This window comes from Labrus bergylta, chromosome 22 (genome assembly GCF_963930695.1).
Source record: "Labrus bergylta chromosome 22, fLabBer1.1, whole genome shotgun sequence".
NCBI classification, from domain to species: Eukaryota; Metazoa; Chordata; class Actinopteri; order Labriformes; family Labridae; genus Labrus; species Labrus bergylta.
This window is the reverse complement of record NC_089216.1, coordinates 14922682-14942652: the sequence shown is the minus strand read 5'-3', so window position 1 is coordinate 14942652 and position 19971 is coordinate 14922682. Positions and strand designations below refer to the sequence as shown.

At 45.7% G+C, this 19971-nt stretch overlaps 2 protein-coding genes across 3 annotated transcripts; one reads left to right on the top strand and one right to left on the bottom strand.

Annotated features, from left to right (window-relative positions):
* The first annotated feature begins 1696 nt into the window (after positions 1–1696).
* Positions 1697–6931, top strand: ecsit (ECSIT signaling integrator). The gene is made up of 8 exons (XM_020649283.3): positions 1697–1828; positions 2233–2403; positions 2898–3297; positions 3403–3626; positions 4894–4951; positions 5267–5415; positions 5542–5647; positions 6387–6931. Exons 2-8 carry the CDS (start codon positions 2263–2265, stop codon positions 6647–6649), a joined length of 1341 nt encoding a protein of 446 aa, XP_020504939.2. The 5' UTR covers positions 1697–1828; positions 2233–2262; the 3' UTR covers positions 6650–6931.
* Positions 6932–8104: 1173 nt separating this feature from the next.
* On the bottom strand, positions 8105–17954 carry si:dkey-28a3.2 (serine/arginine repetitive matrix protein 2). Of its 2 annotated transcripts, none has more exons than XM_020649275.3 (7): positions 17808–17954; positions 12763–16006; positions 11736–12419; positions 11106–11155; positions 10962–11023; positions 10571–10882; positions 8105–10414 (listed from the first exon to the last, which is right to left on the bottom strand). In XM_020649275.3, exons 2-7 carry the CDS (start codon positions 15805–15807, stop codon positions 10398–10400), a joined length of 4170 nt encoding a protein of 1389 aa, XP_020504931.2. In that variant the 5' UTR covers positions 15808–16006; positions 17808–17954; the 3' UTR covers positions 8105–10397. The 2 variants fall into 2 exon arrangements, with proteins under 2 accessions (XP_020504931.2, XP_020504932.2); XM_020649276.3 differs by lacking the exon at positions 17808–17954 and adding an exon at positions 17163–17482.
* Between the last annotated feature and the right edge of the window lie 2017 nt (positions 17955–19971).

Here is a 19971-nt window from a genome sequence, read left to right as displayed (position 1 = left end):
TGTCAACAGGCAAGGCAGGCAACAGCTTGGGGCCCCAGACCAGTAAGGGGCCCCTGAGGGCTCACAAACTTTAAACAAAGTGTGGAAAAGTTTCCCATTGCAGTAGGAAACCTCCCTAAGGGGTCCCCATCTGACAGCACTCACTCTCGTCGCCCTGCTGAGCATTGCATTATGCGTTAAGCATGCATTGCTGCTGTGAAAACCAAAGTTTGTGCTTGAAAGTCAAACAAGAAAAATAAAGAGGAATTATCCGTCTATAAGAGAGAAAACAGAAACTGGAAAAAGGGAGAGAGGAGTAAGCGTCAGGAGACTGGCAAAAATAATGGTGAATGGTGAAGAACGCTGGTTGGAGGGCCCCCCCAATTAATTTTTACATAGGGCCCCAACAGACCCTATGCCACAGCCACTGATTATGATAAGCACAGAAGCCCTAAGAGGACATACATTCAAACATTTGATTTTTGGCTCCATTTTCCTGTAATAACGAGCTCAATTTATTTATGTCGTTATCTCATAATAAAAAGGTTGATTTGTCAAGATCTTGTGAAAGCCTGACTGGCTGAAATGCACTTATGGTCAGGGTAGAAACCAGTGTTTAATCACAAGATAACGAGAAAAATAAGTTGAGTTCTGAAGAAAACAAACAAAATTGATTGTAATTATGTGCGAAATGGAACAAAATAAATTGTAGGATGCATATCCGCTGAAGGCTTCCTTAAAAACCAGCCTGCACAAAGTCAATTCATTGAGAAAACAACCAGGGAACACGGAAAACTGAGTAAAATAAATGTATGTATGTCCCTTGTAAGTTCATTGTGATATTTACAGGATAAAAAGCAGTTAAAAATAGTTTTAAACTGAAAAGTACACCAAAATCTTTACTGGAAACAAGTGGGTGTTTAGGAGATACCAGGTAAATAATACTACTTAACTGGCTTTTATTTTATTTTTTTAATAAAAAAAAAAAAAAACTTTTAATAATTTCCTAAGCCAGTTGAGAATTTAATGATAGCATGAAATAAATGTTACTACCGGTATAAGAGTAAATAAATAATAATAATAAAATAAAAAGCCCCAAATCAAAACGTTTAAAGTACACACCGGAAGTACTTTGCCTCATTTTGGCAGGCTTGACGATATTCGCAGCGCCCTAGCGTGTTGAGCTCATGGCTGAGTCTCGTTGTTGTTAATGTCGAAAGTTTCATTTTTTATTCCTCTCAAACTGTTGAAGACGCTTACACTCAATAAATAACTTCCACTTACTTACCTGAGGAGTGCAAACACAACTTTTCCAGGCTTCACCTCCGCGCCTATCAGATACATAAAGGTATTATCAGTTGGGAAGATATTTGTCGCCACCTCGCGGCAGGGTGGTGTAATACAAGCATATCTTGATATTCAAAACGACCAATAATCGACTTAAAACAACCTTTATATACGACATTTAAACCTTCATTTGTTACCAATTTGCTTAAATAAACCTTCAAATTTAATACGTATTGGGCGTGTACTCCTCTTTGCTTCCACTTGACAAGGTTATCGATTACGACTCCGTTTGTACCACAAAAAAAGTGCCAAAATATACAGACAGCAGAGTCACATTTTAATTTATCAACAAAACAATAAACAACTCAAAAATCTGTACCATTGCAGACACAGGAGCCGCGGAACAATTATCTCAGCTCATGTTTCTGTTGTTTAGGGGAAGCGAGCTCCTACAGGACCCGGATGTACAGCCGGCTCTTCAACATGGAGGCGTCCAAGGAGACAGATTTCTGAAGGGGACTTATTTCTTCATACCCTCGTCACCATCACTGTTGTTTATTAAGTAAGGGTTATTGCGTTTATGTGATGTGTATATTTGTTATGTACTAAATAGAACAGTTGTTATTATAAATAAATCATTACATAAATTAGTATTTCACCCGTAGACAACCTCATGTCTGCGAAACCTCGTACAGAACTGTGTTAGTTTAATGTTTTCTTTACTCCAGGATATAAAACAAATGGGATATAAGTCAACTAAAGACTTTTTCTTAATCAAAAAAGTCAGCTCTTTTGTTCGGCTACCACAAATCCAAAGGACATTAATTTAATAAAATATATTTTGGTAACAGTTTAAGCTGTTTTCATAATCATTTGACGTCACCCTTGTTGGAAAATCTTCACTTTTCTTACTGGGGTTCTGCATGGTTAAATCCTGTCCATGTCATGTGTATTGCTCCTCTGCAGTCTCCCGTGTGTCTCTGTGATGTCTCCACCATGAAGTGTTCTCGCTGCCTGCTGCAGCTGCAGACTCTCAGACTGGTGGGTCAGTCAGTCAGAGCTGCTGCCCAGTATGGTGCTGGACTCCAGTCAGCCTCCTCCAGTCAACCCAGCGTGCTGCACAACACCAAGCACCAGGTAAAATCTCTCCACACATAGCAGCCTGATTCCATTCAAATGATCGATAATCTAATGATGATCGCATGCATAGAAAAAAAGGAGGTATCACACATCGAAGCAGAACCGAGCTTTTATTTTGAAGTCAAAAAGAGGGCGTCACATCTCGCAGTTACCACCAACTCTCAGCAGGCGCTCATTTTTGTTTGTGAGTTAGACCCGTTTTACAATGAGGCTGATTTAAATAGAAAGAGGACAGTCTCCCTCCAAATGACGGCATGATGGCTCATTTAAATACACACAGCAGAGAAGCACAGAGACGCCGTTTGCTCCGCAGCGCAGGTGGGGGAGCATTTAACCCTTTACGCTGTCTGTGAGATAGACGGGGTCTCATGTGGTTTCAGGAGCGCTAAAGCCGTACAATCATTTTGTGTGTCAGGCCCTGAATGTGCACGATGTTTAATATTTCTGCTTCCTAATTAAAATATACTAACAGAAGTACTTGTGGCTTCTAGGTGTTGAGGCGTTTCCATGGCAGCCCGGCGCGCGCAAAGACTCCGCCCACTGAGTTCATCAAAGAGTTTGACAAGGAGAAGAACAGATCTCTGGTCACGCAGGACGGCCTGTTTGAGCAGATTTCCCAAGACGCCAAGTCTAAAGCGACATTTAACAAAGTGGTGGAAGTCTTCATGAAGCGGGACGTGAGGCGGCGAGGCCACGTGGAGTTCATCTACGCCGCTCTGGCGAAGATGCAGGAGTTCGGCGTGGAGCGAGACCTCGCCGTCTACAACAAGCTGCTGGACGTTTTCCCCAAAGAGGTGTTCGTGCCGCGAAACTACATCCAGAGGATGTTCAACCATTACCCCCGACAGCAGGAGTGTGGCGTGCAGGTCCTGGAGCAGATGGAGAACTACGGTGGGTCTGATTTAGACTTCAGGATGCTCCTGGAATTCCTGGAAAGCTTTGGAATTGAGACAGTTTGTTTTCTCTCTGAAGTTGAAATGTTTTTGTTTTTTTTAGGAATCTTACCGAATGTGGAGACCAAAGTGCTGCTGGTCCAGATATTCGGAGAGAAAAGTCACCCCATAAGGAAGTACCAGCGTCTCATGTACTGGTTCCCCAAATTCAAAAACCTGAACCCCTTCCCCGTCCCTCAGCAGCTGCCCGAAGACCCCATGGACTTGGCGCGCCTCAGCCTGACTCGTATCGCTAACGACCGGGACGCTGAAGTCACCATTTACCAGGTCAGACTCGTCAGATTTCAAGAAAACAACTAACAAACATTCAGGAAAATGAGTGAGAACGAGTTACGAGTGAGAACTTCTGCTGGAGATTTAACTTTTGTCTGGGTGTTGATCAAGGAGCTGGACTCTGGATGTGTTAGCAGCAGTTAGACAGACGGTGGAAAGGGACCAAAGTCTTAAAAAATCGACCTTGCAAAACCTCTAAAACACAGCGAGCGGTTGATAAAAGTGTTTGTTGAAGTGCATTTAGAACAGGAATAGCTTTTGGTCGACTCTGTGGAGAACATAAGGCTGACTCTGTGAGTCCACTTACTTCGTCGACAGTTCAGAGTTTTCAGCGCTCGGTGTCGACGCCCTCCATGTGAGCTGTTTATTGTCGCTGCGATCACAGCCGAGCTTGATGATGTCACCAAATCAAAATTTACAAAAAGAGGTGGGACTTCTGATATCAACTTCGTCACCGGCATGAAAATAGGTGAATTTCTTTAAAATTGTATGACATTTTTATTTGGGATATTAAAACAAAAACGGTTTTCGTTGTTCACAAAGGATCTAAGTTTCATTTAATGGTCCCTTTAGGCATTTTTGGGCCGCAGGAACTTTTTCATAGGTCCAGGAACTGTTGGAACCCTCCCCCTTTTTTGATTAGGTGTCTTTGGACCAAACAGTTCTGGGGTCCACACCGTGCAGAGTACCTACCCTGAAGCAGGAGCTAAAAAAGGTTCCTTTGTAGTTTGTAGTAGTGTAGAGTTTGTTCCTTAACAGTTTGTAGTTCCACGAGGTGCAGACTCAATAAAAAAGGGGGAGGGTTCCAACAGTTCCTGGAATTATAAAACAAGTTCCCATGGGATGTAAAAGCCTATTGAGTCCTCATTCAGATTAAAGGCGAAGCGTCACAGGGGCGTAATTATCGCGGCTTTAAGTGGTGGTCTGAAGCGGGCTTTGACCCAAAGGACGCTGGGTAAATGATTCTCGATACAGTTTCAGGGGTAGAGCTGCGGTAATGCCAGGACACGATTTCTTTTACACGTTTGATTTTCTTCTTGAATAAAAGCAAACAGGGAAATTTAAAACGGACTCAACGGTCACTAAAGATGGAGGCGGAAGTGCTGCTCTTTCGTATCCTAGCAACAGTAACCGGTGAGAAGCGCTGTGCACTCTGAAGTCGAGGCGGTGGGCTCAAGAGAAGCCGTTGTTCTCTCTTCTTTAACGTCCTCATCTTTGACATAAATAACATTTATCTGTGTTTGTCTTCTCGTCCCTGAAGATGCCGTGTACAGACGTCACCGAGAGCGGAGAGGAAGTCACGCTGCCACATGTCGTCGGTATGGAAACGGTTTTCTATGTTTGAGTCGTTCACAGGTTTCAAATGTTTACCGCTTAGCAACACCTGAGTTACCGTTTGAAACACGTCTCCATCACTTTCCTGTATCTTTGATCTTTTGATGTCCGCTGACCTTTACGAGTCCTGCTGTTAGCTTCTACTTCTATATTCTTTGTTTTTACAACAAAAGCTCATCCCTCACTTCAGCTGTCTGTCATTCTTTAAATTAGAAAGTTAACTTAGCTCAAAGATGGATTCTTGGCCGTACATTTGGTCTCATCTTCTGTGTCTCCTGTCGTTCCCGTGGTGACTGCAGGGACCCAGAGTCCGGATCAGGTGGAGCTTCTGTCCAAACACAACCCGAGCAAGCCCGTGTTTGTGGAGGGTCCGTTCCCGCTGTGGCTGAGGAAGAAGTGTGTGTACTACTACATCCTCAGAGCGGACCCCACTCCTGCTGAGGAGAAGGTGGGGAGCTTTATTTTTCAAATTTGACCTGGAAGGTACTTTTACCAACGCTCATTTAAATACAGCAAGATGTATCGTCGTTTTGAATCTATTGATATCGTAGTATCCCCCCCCCCCCCCCTGCAGGTAGAGGAGCCCTACGATCCAGAGAGGTGTTTGGACTATCCTCTGCAGCTGGACCTGGACCTGGATCGAGACTTTGGGGACGAGGAGAGCTTCGACGTGGAGGATTGTAAGATATCTGACACACACAGACTAACCCTGAAATCTTCCCGACTTAGTCCCCGTGTCCACCTTGCGTCTTCCACAGAGCGTCTTCTTTAAATTGTTTCCAATGAGTAGAGAGCGTTTGCAGCAGCAGGCGGTCGCCAGGAGACAGGAGACAGGAGACAACATCCTGAAAAACGATCTCAAATATAAAACGTGCAGTAAAAAGAGCAGCGCGGTGACGCTCATACAGCGGCCGTTTTGAAGAGACTGTTGTCATAGAGACAGGACGCAAGTGCAGCGCTTTTCCTCTCACATCTAAACGCTGCTGAGTGCACGGCCAGCACTGGACACGGCGGCCTTTCTCATCCTAACAAGCACGTCACAGTCACAGCGGGAGAGGAGGAGGCGTCAGGGGGCGGACGAAGCACAATGACTGTTTTTAGCTTCATATGCTCATAATGCTACGCGTAGTTTGACACATTCACAAAATCAACAGAGCTGAGATGAAAATACTGACGTCACCGCCTCCTGCTGCGTTCTCATTGGCTCATCCCGTCTTCATGCAGAAAACCTTAGGCGGGTGCTGGCAGGTAAAGTCAGGGTAAAACAATCGCCCGTTAGCGTTCACATGTGCAGCTCACCGTTAACAAATCAGGAAATGTAAATTTAAAAAAGAGCAAAATACACCTTCAGGTTTGATGGCGTTACATTTAAGAATCTGAGCGAGTCTTAAAGCTGTCCCTTGTGTGTCTTGTTCGCAGTGGACGAGGGTCCTGTCTTCGCCATGTGTATGACGGGTCGGGGCGACCAGTCCACCCTGAACGTGTGGATCTCTGGACTCCAGCAGAACAACCCGATCCTGGGTCAGGTCCCCACGCTGTTCCGCCTCGAGGCCGGGCCCAAAGAGCTGGAGGGGGCCGAGGACACGGAGTCAGAACACGAGCGCACAGCGAACCCAGAGACCCCGAGAGAGGAGGGCGAGGTCACAGAGGAGGAGGAGCCGAGGAGGAGGAGGAGTCAGTGACAGCAGGCAGACGGTTTTTAGACTGATGGAGAAACAAAAGACTGAGTGGTATAAATGTGTGTCAGTGTACATGTGAGGAGCTTGGATACCAGCTGATCAGAAGACCATAAAGTATATTACCTGATCGAATAAATGTAATTTAAAAACCTTCTGTACGTCCTCATTTAGATTCGCTGGTTTATGGAGAATTTACAGGATTTAAAAATAGGAAAAAAACATATTTTCAGTTTTTAAAGGAAGAATGTGCAACATGTTCCACATAAATATATCATTAATCCAGTGTATCCTGTGTAAATGTGTCTCTGAGTCATGACTGTCTACCATGAGTGAGAAGCTCGAGTCCCGCTGGCTGTGTTGTTGTTAGAGCTGTGTTTACATGGACGGGACGGCCGGCTCCTCCCCTTGTGTATAAAAGCTGTTGTAGTCAAGAAGAACATACTCACTGATTATTTGAATGTTAGTGAGAGTTTTTAGATCACGCTCACTCTGTACAGTAGTGTAGTAGATAATCAAACGCCCTCTGCTGGTTAAAACTGGAAACATCAAAACGTCAGACCAGGAAGTCTGCTGGTGCCCCAAAACTGTCACGGTCCAATCAGAGAGGAGCTCTGCAATCAGCGTCACTGTGACTCAGGTGAAGTTGATCTCCCCTCACCTGGAGTCAAACGAGACTCGATGATGATTTGATATTTAAAAAAAACTGTTAATAAAAGTTCACTGTCTTTAGAGTTCAAACCAAAACAGAAATGTTAATTAAACGGTGTAAAACAAACTTGTTTGATTGTGAAATGGCAAGTTCGGTTTTATTTTTTCTAAAGCGCTTCTAAAGGAAATTGTTCGTTCTTGCCATGATTTGAACTATGAGCAAGAAAATGTTCATCAACGGTGTCGGCCGTGGATCTGGAAGGTCGGGGGTTCGATCCCCGGATCCTGCAGCCACTGACGTGTCCTTGGGCAAGACACTTAACCTCAGCTCATCTCTTGCATTGTGTAGAAACTACGTCATCTCATGTCTCATTCAGCGGTAATTAAACTCACAGTATAAACTCTGTCATCAGTGACGCGCTTTGAGTGTGAGCTAGAGCACACAAGAGGTAGAAAACGAGCAGGGAGACAGGGAGGCGTCTGATTGGTTCATTCATCAGATTGGTACCTCGTGGCAGACATTGGTTGAAATTATTACAGGCTTACAACTGCTACAGATGACAGATTTTCTTTGTTACTTTTTCAGAGAATATGAGTTATTAATTTCTGTCAGGACCTAAAGACAAGTTCAACCAGAATCTGAAAAAGTGGATCTGGAGGAAATGACCAACCCTGTCTTTAACTTAGCAAACATTTGTCGATCCCTAACATATTCTGAGAAACAATTATTGACTCAAACGTTTATCAAACAAACAGTTCAGCACTAAATCACTCAAAGGTCTTTACAGAGTTTAGAACGAGCAGAGACTCTTCCCAAAGGTAGAAAAGTTTTATTACTGAAAGGCATCGAGAACATTCCCTTTAAACCAGTAAACATGTCGGAGTTACATTCTCAGAGGTGAAACCAGCTGCAGGCAGCTTTGTGCTCAAACACAACAATATATCAGCATCACACTCGTCATAATAAAAAATCATAGAAAAACACGGGAATGCATTCAAGGGTTTCGTCTCTGATGCACAACGGAGCGTCCTTTTTTCTACATATCATGCAGTAAGTTCTTCCTTTGGAGCGTCGACAGTCACAGAAGAAGAGCTAACATGGAACTATCTACACGCGTGAGAACACCAGATATCAATAAATAATAAATAAAGTGATGAACAGCACAGTCAAAGGAAACATTTGGCATCTCAAAACCACTTCAGTATTTACAGTGCAGGAGGTCATTTTTTCACTGTGGAGTAAAATAAAAAAAAGGTATAAAGAGGTCTGACGTCCGTAAGGTTTCAGGGTTTGTTTGTTTGTTTGTTTGTTTGTTTGTTTGTTTGTTTGTTTGCACACTGCAGAACCAGACGCACGCAGAAAAAAATGTTCATGCAAAGATTCAGGAGCTATAAAAGTCTACAACAGTCGAGGACCTGAACGCATCGTGCCAGCAGAGCGGGGAAACCTTTTTACAAAACAGAAAGAGTCAGTCAACTCTTAAGTGTTTGATTGATCTGTTACAGGGCCGACACAATGTTATTTAACCTCAACATTAGATTCCACAGAGTCAGTGTGTCTTTAAATTAGAACGGTCACATCTTAAAAGGGAACTTTAAGTTCACCAACCTGAGCCTTTTTTTTTCTTTTTTTTACACATTTGGGGACTAAATTTCTTAAAAACTTAAAAGTTTTGGGAAGGATTCAGCCACCACCAAACCCCACTGACAAAAACATCAATTTAACGTCACAAACGACAGGAAGTCCTCGACCTACAGCTGCCTCTATCGATCTATTGTCTATGTTACTTTGAGCTACGAAAATATCCTGTTGGATCCAAACTAACTATCTAGATTAAAAAGTCACATGAAGACACAAACAAACTCAAAGCTAGAGGCAGTGGTAGAGCAACAGCTCCAGTGTCCTGTGAGGTAAAAAGACCTTTTGTGAATGTAGTCTGGTGTGTTTGTAGAGAGTGACGTCACACTTACAGGACTTTCACACTCCTGAAAAACTCCTGATATTTCCATGCTGAACGTCGTGTGTGAACACAAACAGCTGAATGTTTCTCTCTTCACCTGGAGTTTCTCCTCCAGCCTCCTCGTATTTATTCTGCAGAAAGTCAGAGTGAGCTGATGTGAGAACGCAGCAGGATATAATCAGGAGAATTCACCTGGAGCGAGTGGGAGGGGGTGGTGACGTTTATTCCCTGTGATCGCTGCACGACCATAGACTGTCTGCACGCCACCTCTACCATCTCCGTGCTCTAATGAACCTGCTGCATTATGTTTCCTGTTCTCCAGTATGTTCTACTCCACTCTTTAGTTCACATTGAGATTCTGTTCAACTACACGTAGCATTGATAGAAAGACACATATTCTCATTATAGTGTCGTATAGAGGACTCTGCTGCTTCGTTCGACACTTCCTCGTCTTTTTTTTTTACATCACGTTTGACCTCAGGAGACCCCCCCCCTCCTGTCTGACAGGGATAGTCTCCTGCTGTGAGGTGTATGTGTCAACAACCTGTTCACCGGCTGCAGGATGAAGAAATGTTTTGCACCTTTACATCTTTTTAACTCAAAAATATTTCAAACACAGGCTCCCGGTTTTAATTGTATTCCCCGTCTCTAAAATGAACACTCTGTTTATAAAATGGGGGCAACTTAAACGTTAAACTCTTCTTCTCTCTGTGACATCACAAACTGCATAAATACGCTGACAATGTGATGCTTTTGTGCAAAGTAGAGACAGTGTGCCGAAGTTTGATCCGATATGGTTTGCCGAGGACTTCTATTGTTGAAGCCGTGGTGACAAAACGAGTTTCGACATCTTTTGATTTTGACTATAAATCATATCGAGGTTTAGAAATCAGTTACCATGGCAACACTACGGACACCTCTTTATAAATAAAGTCCATGCTAACTTTGATAAACACATCACAGCCCGGGTTAAGAAACGATGTAAAGCAGCTCTTTTTGGTCATCGTTCCTCAAACAGCATTTTCTTCTCATGAGTTTTATGAAGCTCGTAAAAATAAATAAGTATGAAGTATAAATAAGACGCATTCAGGGTGGGGGGTTTGGCCTCCTGGATCATGGTCGTCAGTTGTCTTGTCTGCAGCTCAGTTTCTTTCCGTCTCTGCAGAATAAATCAGACAGATTTGTAAAATTAGAATCAAGTTCTGCTCCTGCGTAATGTGCCGATAACTACCCCGCTTCTTACACAACGCCCTAACGTTTGAGGAAACGGGGCTGCCCTGCCCCCCCCCCACCCCCCCGACATGTCGTCGCGTACCTGTCTCGCTGTTCCTCTGCAGCTGGCTGGTGAAGAAGCGCTCTCGTTGGGACACCTGTTCGTCCCAGGCCTCCAGGATCCTCTGGTGCTCGCCGGGGTCCAGGTTGAGGGTGTCGGGGTGGGCGTCGTCGATGTGGGCCCTCACCCCCTCCAGGCTGTGAGAGTACTGCTGCTCCCCACACACCATGCACACCAGCAGCTGGTTCAGAGGGTCGTAGTCCATCAGGTACCTGCTCCTCCACACGGCGTCGGAGACCAGACCGTCCTCGGCGCCGCTGCTCTCGTAGTCCATGAACACGAGCTCCGACTCGTCTGAAGAGGTCAAAAGGTTCTGTTTTCATTTGCGATCTAAAACATTCAACATGTAAACATGACGTGGAGCATGACTCACCTTCCAGAGGTGCGGTGTAGTTCGAGTAAGAGAAGGATGAAGGGTCGGTATCGTCTGATTGGCTGTCACAGAGAGAGAACAGAGTAAGTCATTATTATGTGACATTAACGAGACTGAGAAACTGGTTTTAAAGTGACAGCTGACCTCATCAGATGTTCTGACTCCTCAGACGAGTTCACCCACGGATCAGAGTCCTTCAGGAGACAGAGAGAAACAGAACGGTTTTATTAATGTACGTTTTCAGCCTGTTTGTCTCCACTAGGCCCCGCGTCCACCTGGCACTTTTTTTTTCCAGGCAGTAAAGCTCTTGAGCGCTTGCATGAAGCGTTTGTTCTCTGAGAAGAAAACCACTCAAGTCCGTCCTGTCTCCATGACAACAGTCTGTTGATAACGGCCGCTGTATGACCCACTCTGCTCCGTTTATTTTTACTGCATGTTTTATATTTGAGTTCGTTTATTTCCCGATCAGACCAAGGCGAGGAGGATGAAAACGATCTGTAGGCGGCAAAACTACGGGGAATATCAAACATTTGGAAAAGAGCGCAGGTGACGTCAACAGCAACTTTCTGAAAAGTTGAAAGATATTCAACTTGAGTGTTCGGAGCGGCCGCACAAAAAAGGCAAAGCGCTCAGAAAATAAAGACGCTAGGTGCTGCGCTTTTTTTCATATCAAACATTTTCCAGATCAAGTGTCTTGCGATCCTCATCGACTTTACAGTAAGCTCTTAACCCTGTCAGCTGTTTAAATACGTCGACCTGCGCCGCGTGCCTCACCTGTGTGTGCAGCTCCTGTGCAGGCAGGATGGGCCTCCAGGTATTGGAGGATCCCCTTGATGTGACTCCCTTCTCCCTGATGGCCTTCCTCGCTCTCTGCTCCTTCTTTTTGATCCTCCAGTACTCCCTCTTCCTCCTCAGGAAGTCCTCCTCAGACTCCCCGAGGACACGCTTCGGAGGGACCATGGTGCTGATCGGGGTCAGCTTGTGGATCGTGTGTGCGGGGGTCTGGAGGTGGGCACTGGGGATTTTTAGGGTGGGGTTCAGGGCCTGAGGAGGGGGTTCGATGGGGTGCAGGTTGATGCTGGTGAGCGGGTTTTCCGGGGGCTTTAGGGTGGGGAGAGGAGGAGGCGAGTCGACGCCTGTGCTTCTACAAATCCACTTTCCTGATCGTGTGGCGGTTTGTCTCTGATTCTCTGGAGCCCTGAGAGCGTCCGCCCCGACCTGTGAGGGTCTGAAGGGTCTCTGCTCTGAGCAGGACGCTCTGTTAACGGGCACTTTGACCTGCAGCGTGTCAGGTGAGCTTTCAGGAGTAACCGCTGCAGGGCTCACCACCAGGACTGTGGGGATACCGGTCGCAGAGGTCACAGAGGTCACTGAGGCAGTGGGAGGTCTGGGCTGAGGGGCGGGTTTAACTGGAGAAACAACACCTTTAGCGGAGTCAATGACGCCCACACCTGAAGCCTGCGAGGAAAAATACAAACACATGATTAATGAAGACAGAAGGTCTGAAACATGCTCATATGTTGGTCCAGAACTTAAAGGAGGCCCCTCTCCTCTATATTTATGTCACATGCCAAACTCAGGTTTGTGCAGAACGACTCAGCCGTGTTCACACTCAAACAAGTTTAACAAACGTCCTCATATTTCCATATTTTCCCTTGTTTTTTGAAGGGGCTAAAATGGCTCCTATGCACAGAGAAATAAATCAACTTCTGTCTGCATACGTTTACTAAACTCCACTTTTTTGAATTCAGGGTTGAACAAAAACAAACATTATCCCTATTGTTCCCACGTTCCACATTACCTGTACGTTCCTCTGGGAAAACCGAATGCTCGAGTCTCCCGCTCTGTCTCTCTGCCCCGCCTTTAAGCGCGCCCTCTGCTGCCTCTTCATCAGCTTCCAGTACTCCCTCTTCCTCTGCAGGCTGCTCAGCCCGCCGTGCTCCGTCACCACGCAGCCATGCTTCTGTGGCGACTGAACGCTGCGGTTCCTGCACGGCTCGGGCGCCTTGCGTGGCCGCTGCTCTGGTTGCGTTTGATCTAAAGGAAGGTGGTGCAGCCTCGGCGGCTCTGGCGGACTGTTCTGAGCGAGGGTCTTTTTGGTGCAGATTCTTTGAGTCCTGCGCGGAGAGGGCGGGCCGTCGGAGGCGTCCGCGGAGGGCTTTACGATGAAGTTTGAGAAGGTTTGGGATGAGCTCTCGCAGGTCGGGCTGGAGACAGGAAGGGGTGACGGTGGCTCGCTTGTTGGGGGGGAGTTTTTGAGATTAAGACTTGGGGAACCTGCTTGTACTGAAGCATCAGAATCCGCCTGCCAGCTTTTAATCTCCAGAGTCAGATCAGCCGCGATCGGAGCCACTTGGTCTTTCTCAAAGAAGAGCTGCATCAGCTTGGGCTCGGCGTCTGAAGCCTCGTCCTCGATCTTAACGTCAGCCTGCTCGCCTTTACACTCTGTCACCGTGCTGAGCGACTCCTCCAGAAGTTTCTTCATGGAGGCCACGGCTAGCAGTGTGGTAGCCTGGCTGTCTGCACTCAGAGCTGGGTCAGGCTCCTGCTGAGGCGCTGGAGGGGGTGATGGAGGGGTTGGGGGTTTGATATCTGGACAGATGGCTTGCTCTGGTGGGGAATCTAGGTCAACTGCTGCCTCTTGTTTTATCCCACTTGCATTTGGCTTAGCAGGAAAGCTGTTTCCGGGGAGAGGCTGGGCGCTCTCTGTTCTGTCGGTTCTGTCGGGTGGTGCCGCGGTCCCCTGCCTCTGGAGCTTCCTCCTCTGTAAGGCCCTCGCTTGTAACAGTCCCTGCTTCAGCCGGGCTGCCCGAGCCGCTCGCTGCTCCCGCTTCTTTATCCTCCAGTACTCCCTCTTCTTCGCCATCCTCTCCTCCTGTGTCAGCTCTGGGTCGGGACAGGAAGCTGACGGGGAAGTCACACTACTTGAGACGGCCATTTTCATAACACATCCGCCGAGACCGGACCCTGCTGCTGACCCTCCAGAGGACGCACTTTCAGGGGTCTGAGGATGAGTGAGTTTGAGCTGGCCTACACTATGGATATAAACGCTTGTGCTTTCAGCTTTGATTGATGGAAGCCTTTGAGGTTTGTTGAGTCCAGCGAGAGGAAAGGAAACTTTCACCTGAGCCGGACGGAGGGGCGGCAGAGTCACGCGGACGGGTGCAACGGCTCTGCGTTTGTTATCCGGGTGAACGTGAGGCGTTGAGATGGGAGAGCTTTTGGAAAGTAGCTGTTGCTCTCGTTTGTGTTGCTCTTCTGCTGTGCTGCGATTCGTCGGGATGCTGACGCTCACCGTCCCGTCCTCTTTGATGAACCCTCCGATGGCCTCCGAGGCGTGGGCGAGGATACTTCCTGCTGATTGCGCTCTCGCCCTCCTCATCTCCTCCAGGATCTTCTGATACCGCTTGACCCTTCGCATGACGCAGTCCTTCTCCTTCAGACGAGCCTTCATCTCCATCGACAGCTTCGCTCGCTGCTCGCGCTTTTTAATCCGCCAGTACTCCCGCCGCTTGCCGATGATCTGCTCAGGTGTGTCATTGGGGTCTATTTTGGGGATGTTTCTTGTACCAAAGAAGGAAACAAGCATCGGGGATTTACATCTCATGTTTCTTTGATTCATGAAAGTCTTTTGGGCGTCGATGAATCTCTGTCGGGGTGTTTTACATCGTGCGATCCCTCGGGAAACATTTGAGAGATTCACATAAATTGGAAGCTTTCTATGTGTCTCTCCCGCCCTTCTCACAGAAATCCCTTCAGGTGCGTTGACTGTCATGTTCCCCGGTGGATTCTGGACTTTCACCTGGTCTGCTTGCAGGTTAAACGTGGCTAAACGTTTTGCAGGCGTAAAAGAAGTATTGACCCGAGCATGACACTGATTCTGTCCGACTCTTCTCGAGAACGTCCGAGGTGAAACACAAGGAAGAACCGTGCCTCCAACAAGTCCCGCTTTTTGTGCCGTTTGCCTCTGTGAGGTCACCTCCGGGCCCTGTATCCTCTCTCTGGTTTTAGCTAACTTCGCTCTCTGCTCTCGCTTCTTGATTCGCCAGTGCTCTCTGCGCCTGGCTGCTCTCTCCTCCTCGGACTCTGTGGAAGTCAGTTTGGAGACGTAAACACCTTTAGCCCTCTGCGAGGAGGCCAAGGCACTCTTTGTTCCTCTTTGAGGTGTTGTGTTTGTTGTCCTGCCCTCTGATGGAGGACAAGTTGTAAAAGTCTGACCTGTCGTCACACTTGAGGGCGAGAGTTTGGGCTGAATGTGGGATTGTGCCTTCGGTGGAGTTTTGGGGACGAACGCTCCCTGCATAGACACACATGGCTGAGGTGTTTTAGTGGAGCTGCCGTTGGTGATTCTGGTCGGTCTGGATGGAGGCACTGAGGAGGTGGAGTTCAGACGGGCGGCTGTAGGTGAGGTAACGGCTTTGATCCCAGCAGCACTCACGTTCGGGCACTTCACCGCGGCGCTGTCGACCCCGGCAGCTCTCACTGAGACTGAATATGAAGCTGGCACCTGAGGCAACACCTTGTTGAGTTCCATCGTCTGCAACCACTTCTCCTTTTGGCGCTCGCTGGCTCTGACTGAACCGTCCTCGGCTGTGTTGCGCGACTCATCCTGACCCTGCAAAGGAGAAGAGAGAGCAGCGAAGGAGCCGGAGACGTTTGGACGTAAGAGTTCGTCTCCTCGACTCTCTTGCGTCGGCTTCCCTCTGCTCTCTGACAGTCGAGCTCTCTGCTCTCGTTTCTTGGTCCTCCAGTATTCTCTCTTCTGGGCGAGCGTGGCATTGTCGAACTCCGAGGCGGGCCGGTACCGGTGGGACGTTGCACCACCTTTACCTTTTGCAGTTGGCATGCTGTCTCCAGCTTGGACAGCCCATCAGTTCTCATCCAACAGTTCTGCTTTTCTCTTCCCTTGTCATCCCTCGCAGTCCAGAATCCTCCGTGCTTTTAGCTCACATGGCGTCGCCCGGTACGATAACACAGCAGTCGTAGATTTTGCTTTGATGAGCAGCGGCCAGATCTCTCAGACATCACATCAGAAGGCAGGCGTCCTGGAACACAGGAAGTAGTTCTTAGTAACTTATCTTAAAACTTAGAAACACATGGTTCTCTAAAAGGTAGCACAAAAACATTTCTCTTAAATTATACTCAGGGGAAACTTTCATTGATAAACTTCTACAATCTGTCGTAAACCACCGAAACATTGGGAAGAAGTTGGACATTTAAAAGTGAATTAAAGACGTCGGAACATATTTTGAACATTTCTACCTAAACTGGACATTCTGTAAATAACAACGTCACTGAACTCCTGACATTTCTATTTTAATTTCAAGGATTCGACTTTACTCTCGACATGTTGACTCTGTTCAAAACCTTATGACTTTTACGTTCACATTAAACACTTGATTGCAATTAATTACATGTTTGGAAAGCCATTATTTTGCATTTTAAAACCTTTTATGGTATGCTTTTATTTTGAAATAAACTCAGGCTCTTCTGGTAGAGTTGAAGTTAAGCACAGAAACAGGAAGAGGTTAGGGATCCCAAACGGACGTCAAACAGGTCAAAAGAACGGCAACAAAGGTAAATGTAAATTGACACAGAATGAGCGTGATCTAAAAACTCTTACTCACATCTAAATAATCAGTGAGTATGTTCTTCTTGACTAAAACAGCTTTTATACACAAGGGGAGGAGCCGGCTGTCCCGTCCATGTAAACACAGCTCTAACAACAACACAGCCAGCGGGACTCAAGCTTCTCCCTCATTGTAGACAGTCATGACTCAGAGACACATTTACACAGGATACACTGGATTCATGATATATTTATGTGTCACATATCACACATTCTTCCTTTAAGTGACTACCTGTCTTTTTCTTTTGTTTGCAGTAACTTAAATGTTTTTGCTTTTAGATATTTCAGCATGTTGCCCTTCAGGGCCACCGTACATTACTACTTTAATCTTTACGTTCTGTACTTTTGGACAGAGCTGAATTCTCGTTATTTCTACTTTAATTCTAACACTTTTAATGAACTCTTAACATATAAAATCTGAGAGTTTTCTCCTCTTGTTCTTTGCCTCAATAATCTCTCTTAGATATTACTTTTAAATAAAGGTGCATGCGCATTGGGCTACATGGGAAACATGAATTCACATCCCTGACAGTTCACCTGTGACAACATTAGCTTTCCTTCCGTTTCCTCACATGAACACGATAAAACATCACAATCGGAGCCACTACGGCACATGTTGGTATTTCCTGTTCCGCCTGTTTCAACGGATTAAAAAGCAAAATGAAGACAATGCGTGCTTTAAACCGCCCATCTCCTATCATCACAACACTCAGAGTACACACACTCTCCACGTGAGACACCATACAGCTCGCTTTGTATTCAAAAAGATCACCCGAGAACCTAAATGTGGAATATTATGTACATTTCCGCGACATGTTTGGTGGTTTGAACACGTCGCGTTTGAAAGCTACAAAGCTCCAGGAAGCAGGAAGGAAGCAGAGTGACACTGTCCCTTTAAACCTGTCCCTTTCTATCACAAATTATATCTGTCGAGAGCCATTTTTATTCTTTATTGCGTCCGTTTGACTGTAAACGAGGAGAAGCGGACGCGCAGAGGCAGATGTAACATTACGTGCGGACAAAATGTGAGAAAATGGAGCTTGGCTCGATCCTAACGCGTTGTGTCTCTGTCCCTGCGCTGCACAATGGACAAGCTCTTCCTCCTTCTGTCCACACGGACTGTCTGAGGCTACAGAAAAACCACGAAACCCCGCACAGGATCCCCGCAAAGCAACGCGCTCGGAAACATGCGGAAGAAAAACATGCAAACCCGTTACCTTCCAGTTACACTGAACTTTCCGGGACAGTTTGTGTGAACGTTTTTAGGACAGATTTTTCTGCCAGGACACTGCAGCTACTTTCCGCCTGCCTGCCGAGCTCAGAGGCTGCCTTGACAACGCTGAAAAGTACCAGGATGTGGGACCTGGATGCTCGGTGTGTGTGTGTGTGTGTGTGTTTGCGTGCGCACGAGTGGTAGTGTTTATGTGGGCACTCAGTGTACAGTACAACCCCCTCCTCCCCTCTTCAAACCCATAAAGCGCCGCGTCAAAAATACAGAATTAAACCGTGAAGTGCAAACAGAGATGGATTCATGCACAATGATCGACCACACGGAGCCCAAAGTTTGCATTCACACTGTGTGGAGCAGCTGCACAAAGGTCCATTGATTGTATTGGCTGTTTCCACTCATGACCTCATTTTATGCAGAGTTTTGTACAGAAGCAAAGCGGCTTGTTGCACCAACAGAAAACAGAAGAAACATTTCCAAACAGCGGTTTAGAATACGTCAATGTATGGAGTTCAAAAGCTGCCAAATACAAACAAATAAATGACTCAATATTTTAAATTTAAATTCCATTAAAGCTACAACATGTAGAATGTTAACACAAAAATACCTTAATTAATTTAAAATGTTCTAAACCTACATTATATATATTTATTTTGTTGAGTCCTTACATCACCTCAAATATTTCCAACATTTATCAAAGACAGAGTAATCCTTCATTTTAGAGATGAAACAGGAGGTGTGGCTCCACCATGTTTACAGTTGCCGTGGAAACACGGGATGTTACATCAAATTCCGCTGCTTAAGGAAGTGTGAGCTGCTCCTGAAAGCTGCCGTACTGTTGCTGTATGTGCTGCTGTGATAAAAACGTCATGTAGATAATACTCTGATCCATTAGCTCGTCTGTAAACATATTCTCTTCCTCAGGTCGGTTTCACCGGGTCGTCATGACTACGGTCGACTAGGAGGTTGTTTACATTGCGGGTGAGACGGGGAGTAGTAGAAAGAACTCCCATGATTCCCCGCCAGCCTCGACGTCATCTTTTAGTTACTGTTTAATTGAGAGCACCCTAGTGGTGGAATTTACTTACTGTGCGTTTTACTGGTTAATCACGATCAATTAAGGTCTGAAATTAATATATTAGTTGTTTTTAATCACATTAATCTCGTACTATTTTGTCCCTTCAGGCTCACCGTAGATAGTTGTCCTCAGTGTCTCCTTGTAGTCTCAGTGATGTAAAAGACAGAATCTGCTGCATCTTTGAATGTCTCATTTCTCTTTAACAAACTCTCAGACAGCTCAGCTGACGAGTCCAAAGTAACATCCACCTTATGACATCACACATTGACCTATGACATCACACATTGACCTTTGTTACCGTTCTTTTGAGCTGTTTGACCTCAATTTGGGATGCCTAACCACTTCTTGTTTCTGTGCTTAACTTCATGTCCTAACCTTCCATCTACAGGAAGGGCCTTACTGTATTTCAACATAAAAGCACACAGTAAGTAAAGTACTATCAGCTTAAGACAGGACCAAAATACAGAATAAAAGCCTAACAGGTTTTATTTTTAAATCCAAAAAAATGAAATTTCAAACATGCGATTAATCTTGATTCAAATATTAAACCCTTTCACTGCCTCATTTGACATAAGCACATACATTTTAATTAGATTTTTAAATAACACCGTTTTCATTTATGATCTTCGCCTTACATTTTTTAAAATTTACATTATTTCACGTATTGTTTATTTTTAGTTCACATTTCTAATTTCCTGCTTTTGTCCCCGTTTTTATTTCTCCCAAATTTACTTATTTTTGTATTTTTTTTACCATATTGGTCTGAATATAAGACTACCCTGACTATAAGACCCCCCCCTTTCATTTTTAGAAACCTGATTTCTGTTTTTTTAAATAAATAAAAACATTACATTTTTAAATAATGAAGACAAAAGTAAGTAAGCTTTTTCCAAAAGACACCAGACATTATTAAAATAATATTTATAACATCAACACACATAACCCCCCCAGCCCCCACCCAACGTCACTGGACGCGGAGCTCCGGTGTGTTGGGGCCCATATTTGGACCCGCCCCGCGCCTTTAACCCCTGCAGTGCCGGACTGCGAGCCTCGTCATCACATGATTCACTCAACA

Bases quoted from the DNA above. Each gene is read 5' to 3' on its own strand.
- ecsit (XM_020649283.3), top strand. From the start codon at position 2,263: ATGAAGTGTTCTCGCTGCCTGCTGCAGCTGCAGACTCTCAGACTGGTG. The intron at 3,298-3,402 runs GTGGGTCTGATT...TGTTTTTTTTAG, and splicing joins GGAGCAGATGGAGAACTACG to GAATCTTACCGAATGTGGAG. The intron at 5,416-5,541 runs GTGGGGAGCTTT...CCCCCCCTGCAG, and splicing joins CCACTCCTGCTGAGGAGAAG to GTAGAGGAGCCCTACGATCC.
- si:dkey-28a3.2 (XM_020649275.3), bottom strand. From the start codon at position 15,807: ATGCCAACTGCAAAAGGTAAAGGTGGTGCAACGTCCCACCGGTACCGG. The intron at 11,156-11,735 runs GTGAGGCACGCG...TGTCTCCTGAAG, and splicing joins CACAGGAGCTGCACACACAG to GACTCTGATCCGTGGGTGAA. The intron at 10,883-10,961 runs GTGAGTCATGCT...TGACCTCTTCAG, and splicing joins CTACACCGCACCTCTGGAAG to ACGAGTCGGAGCTCGTGTTC.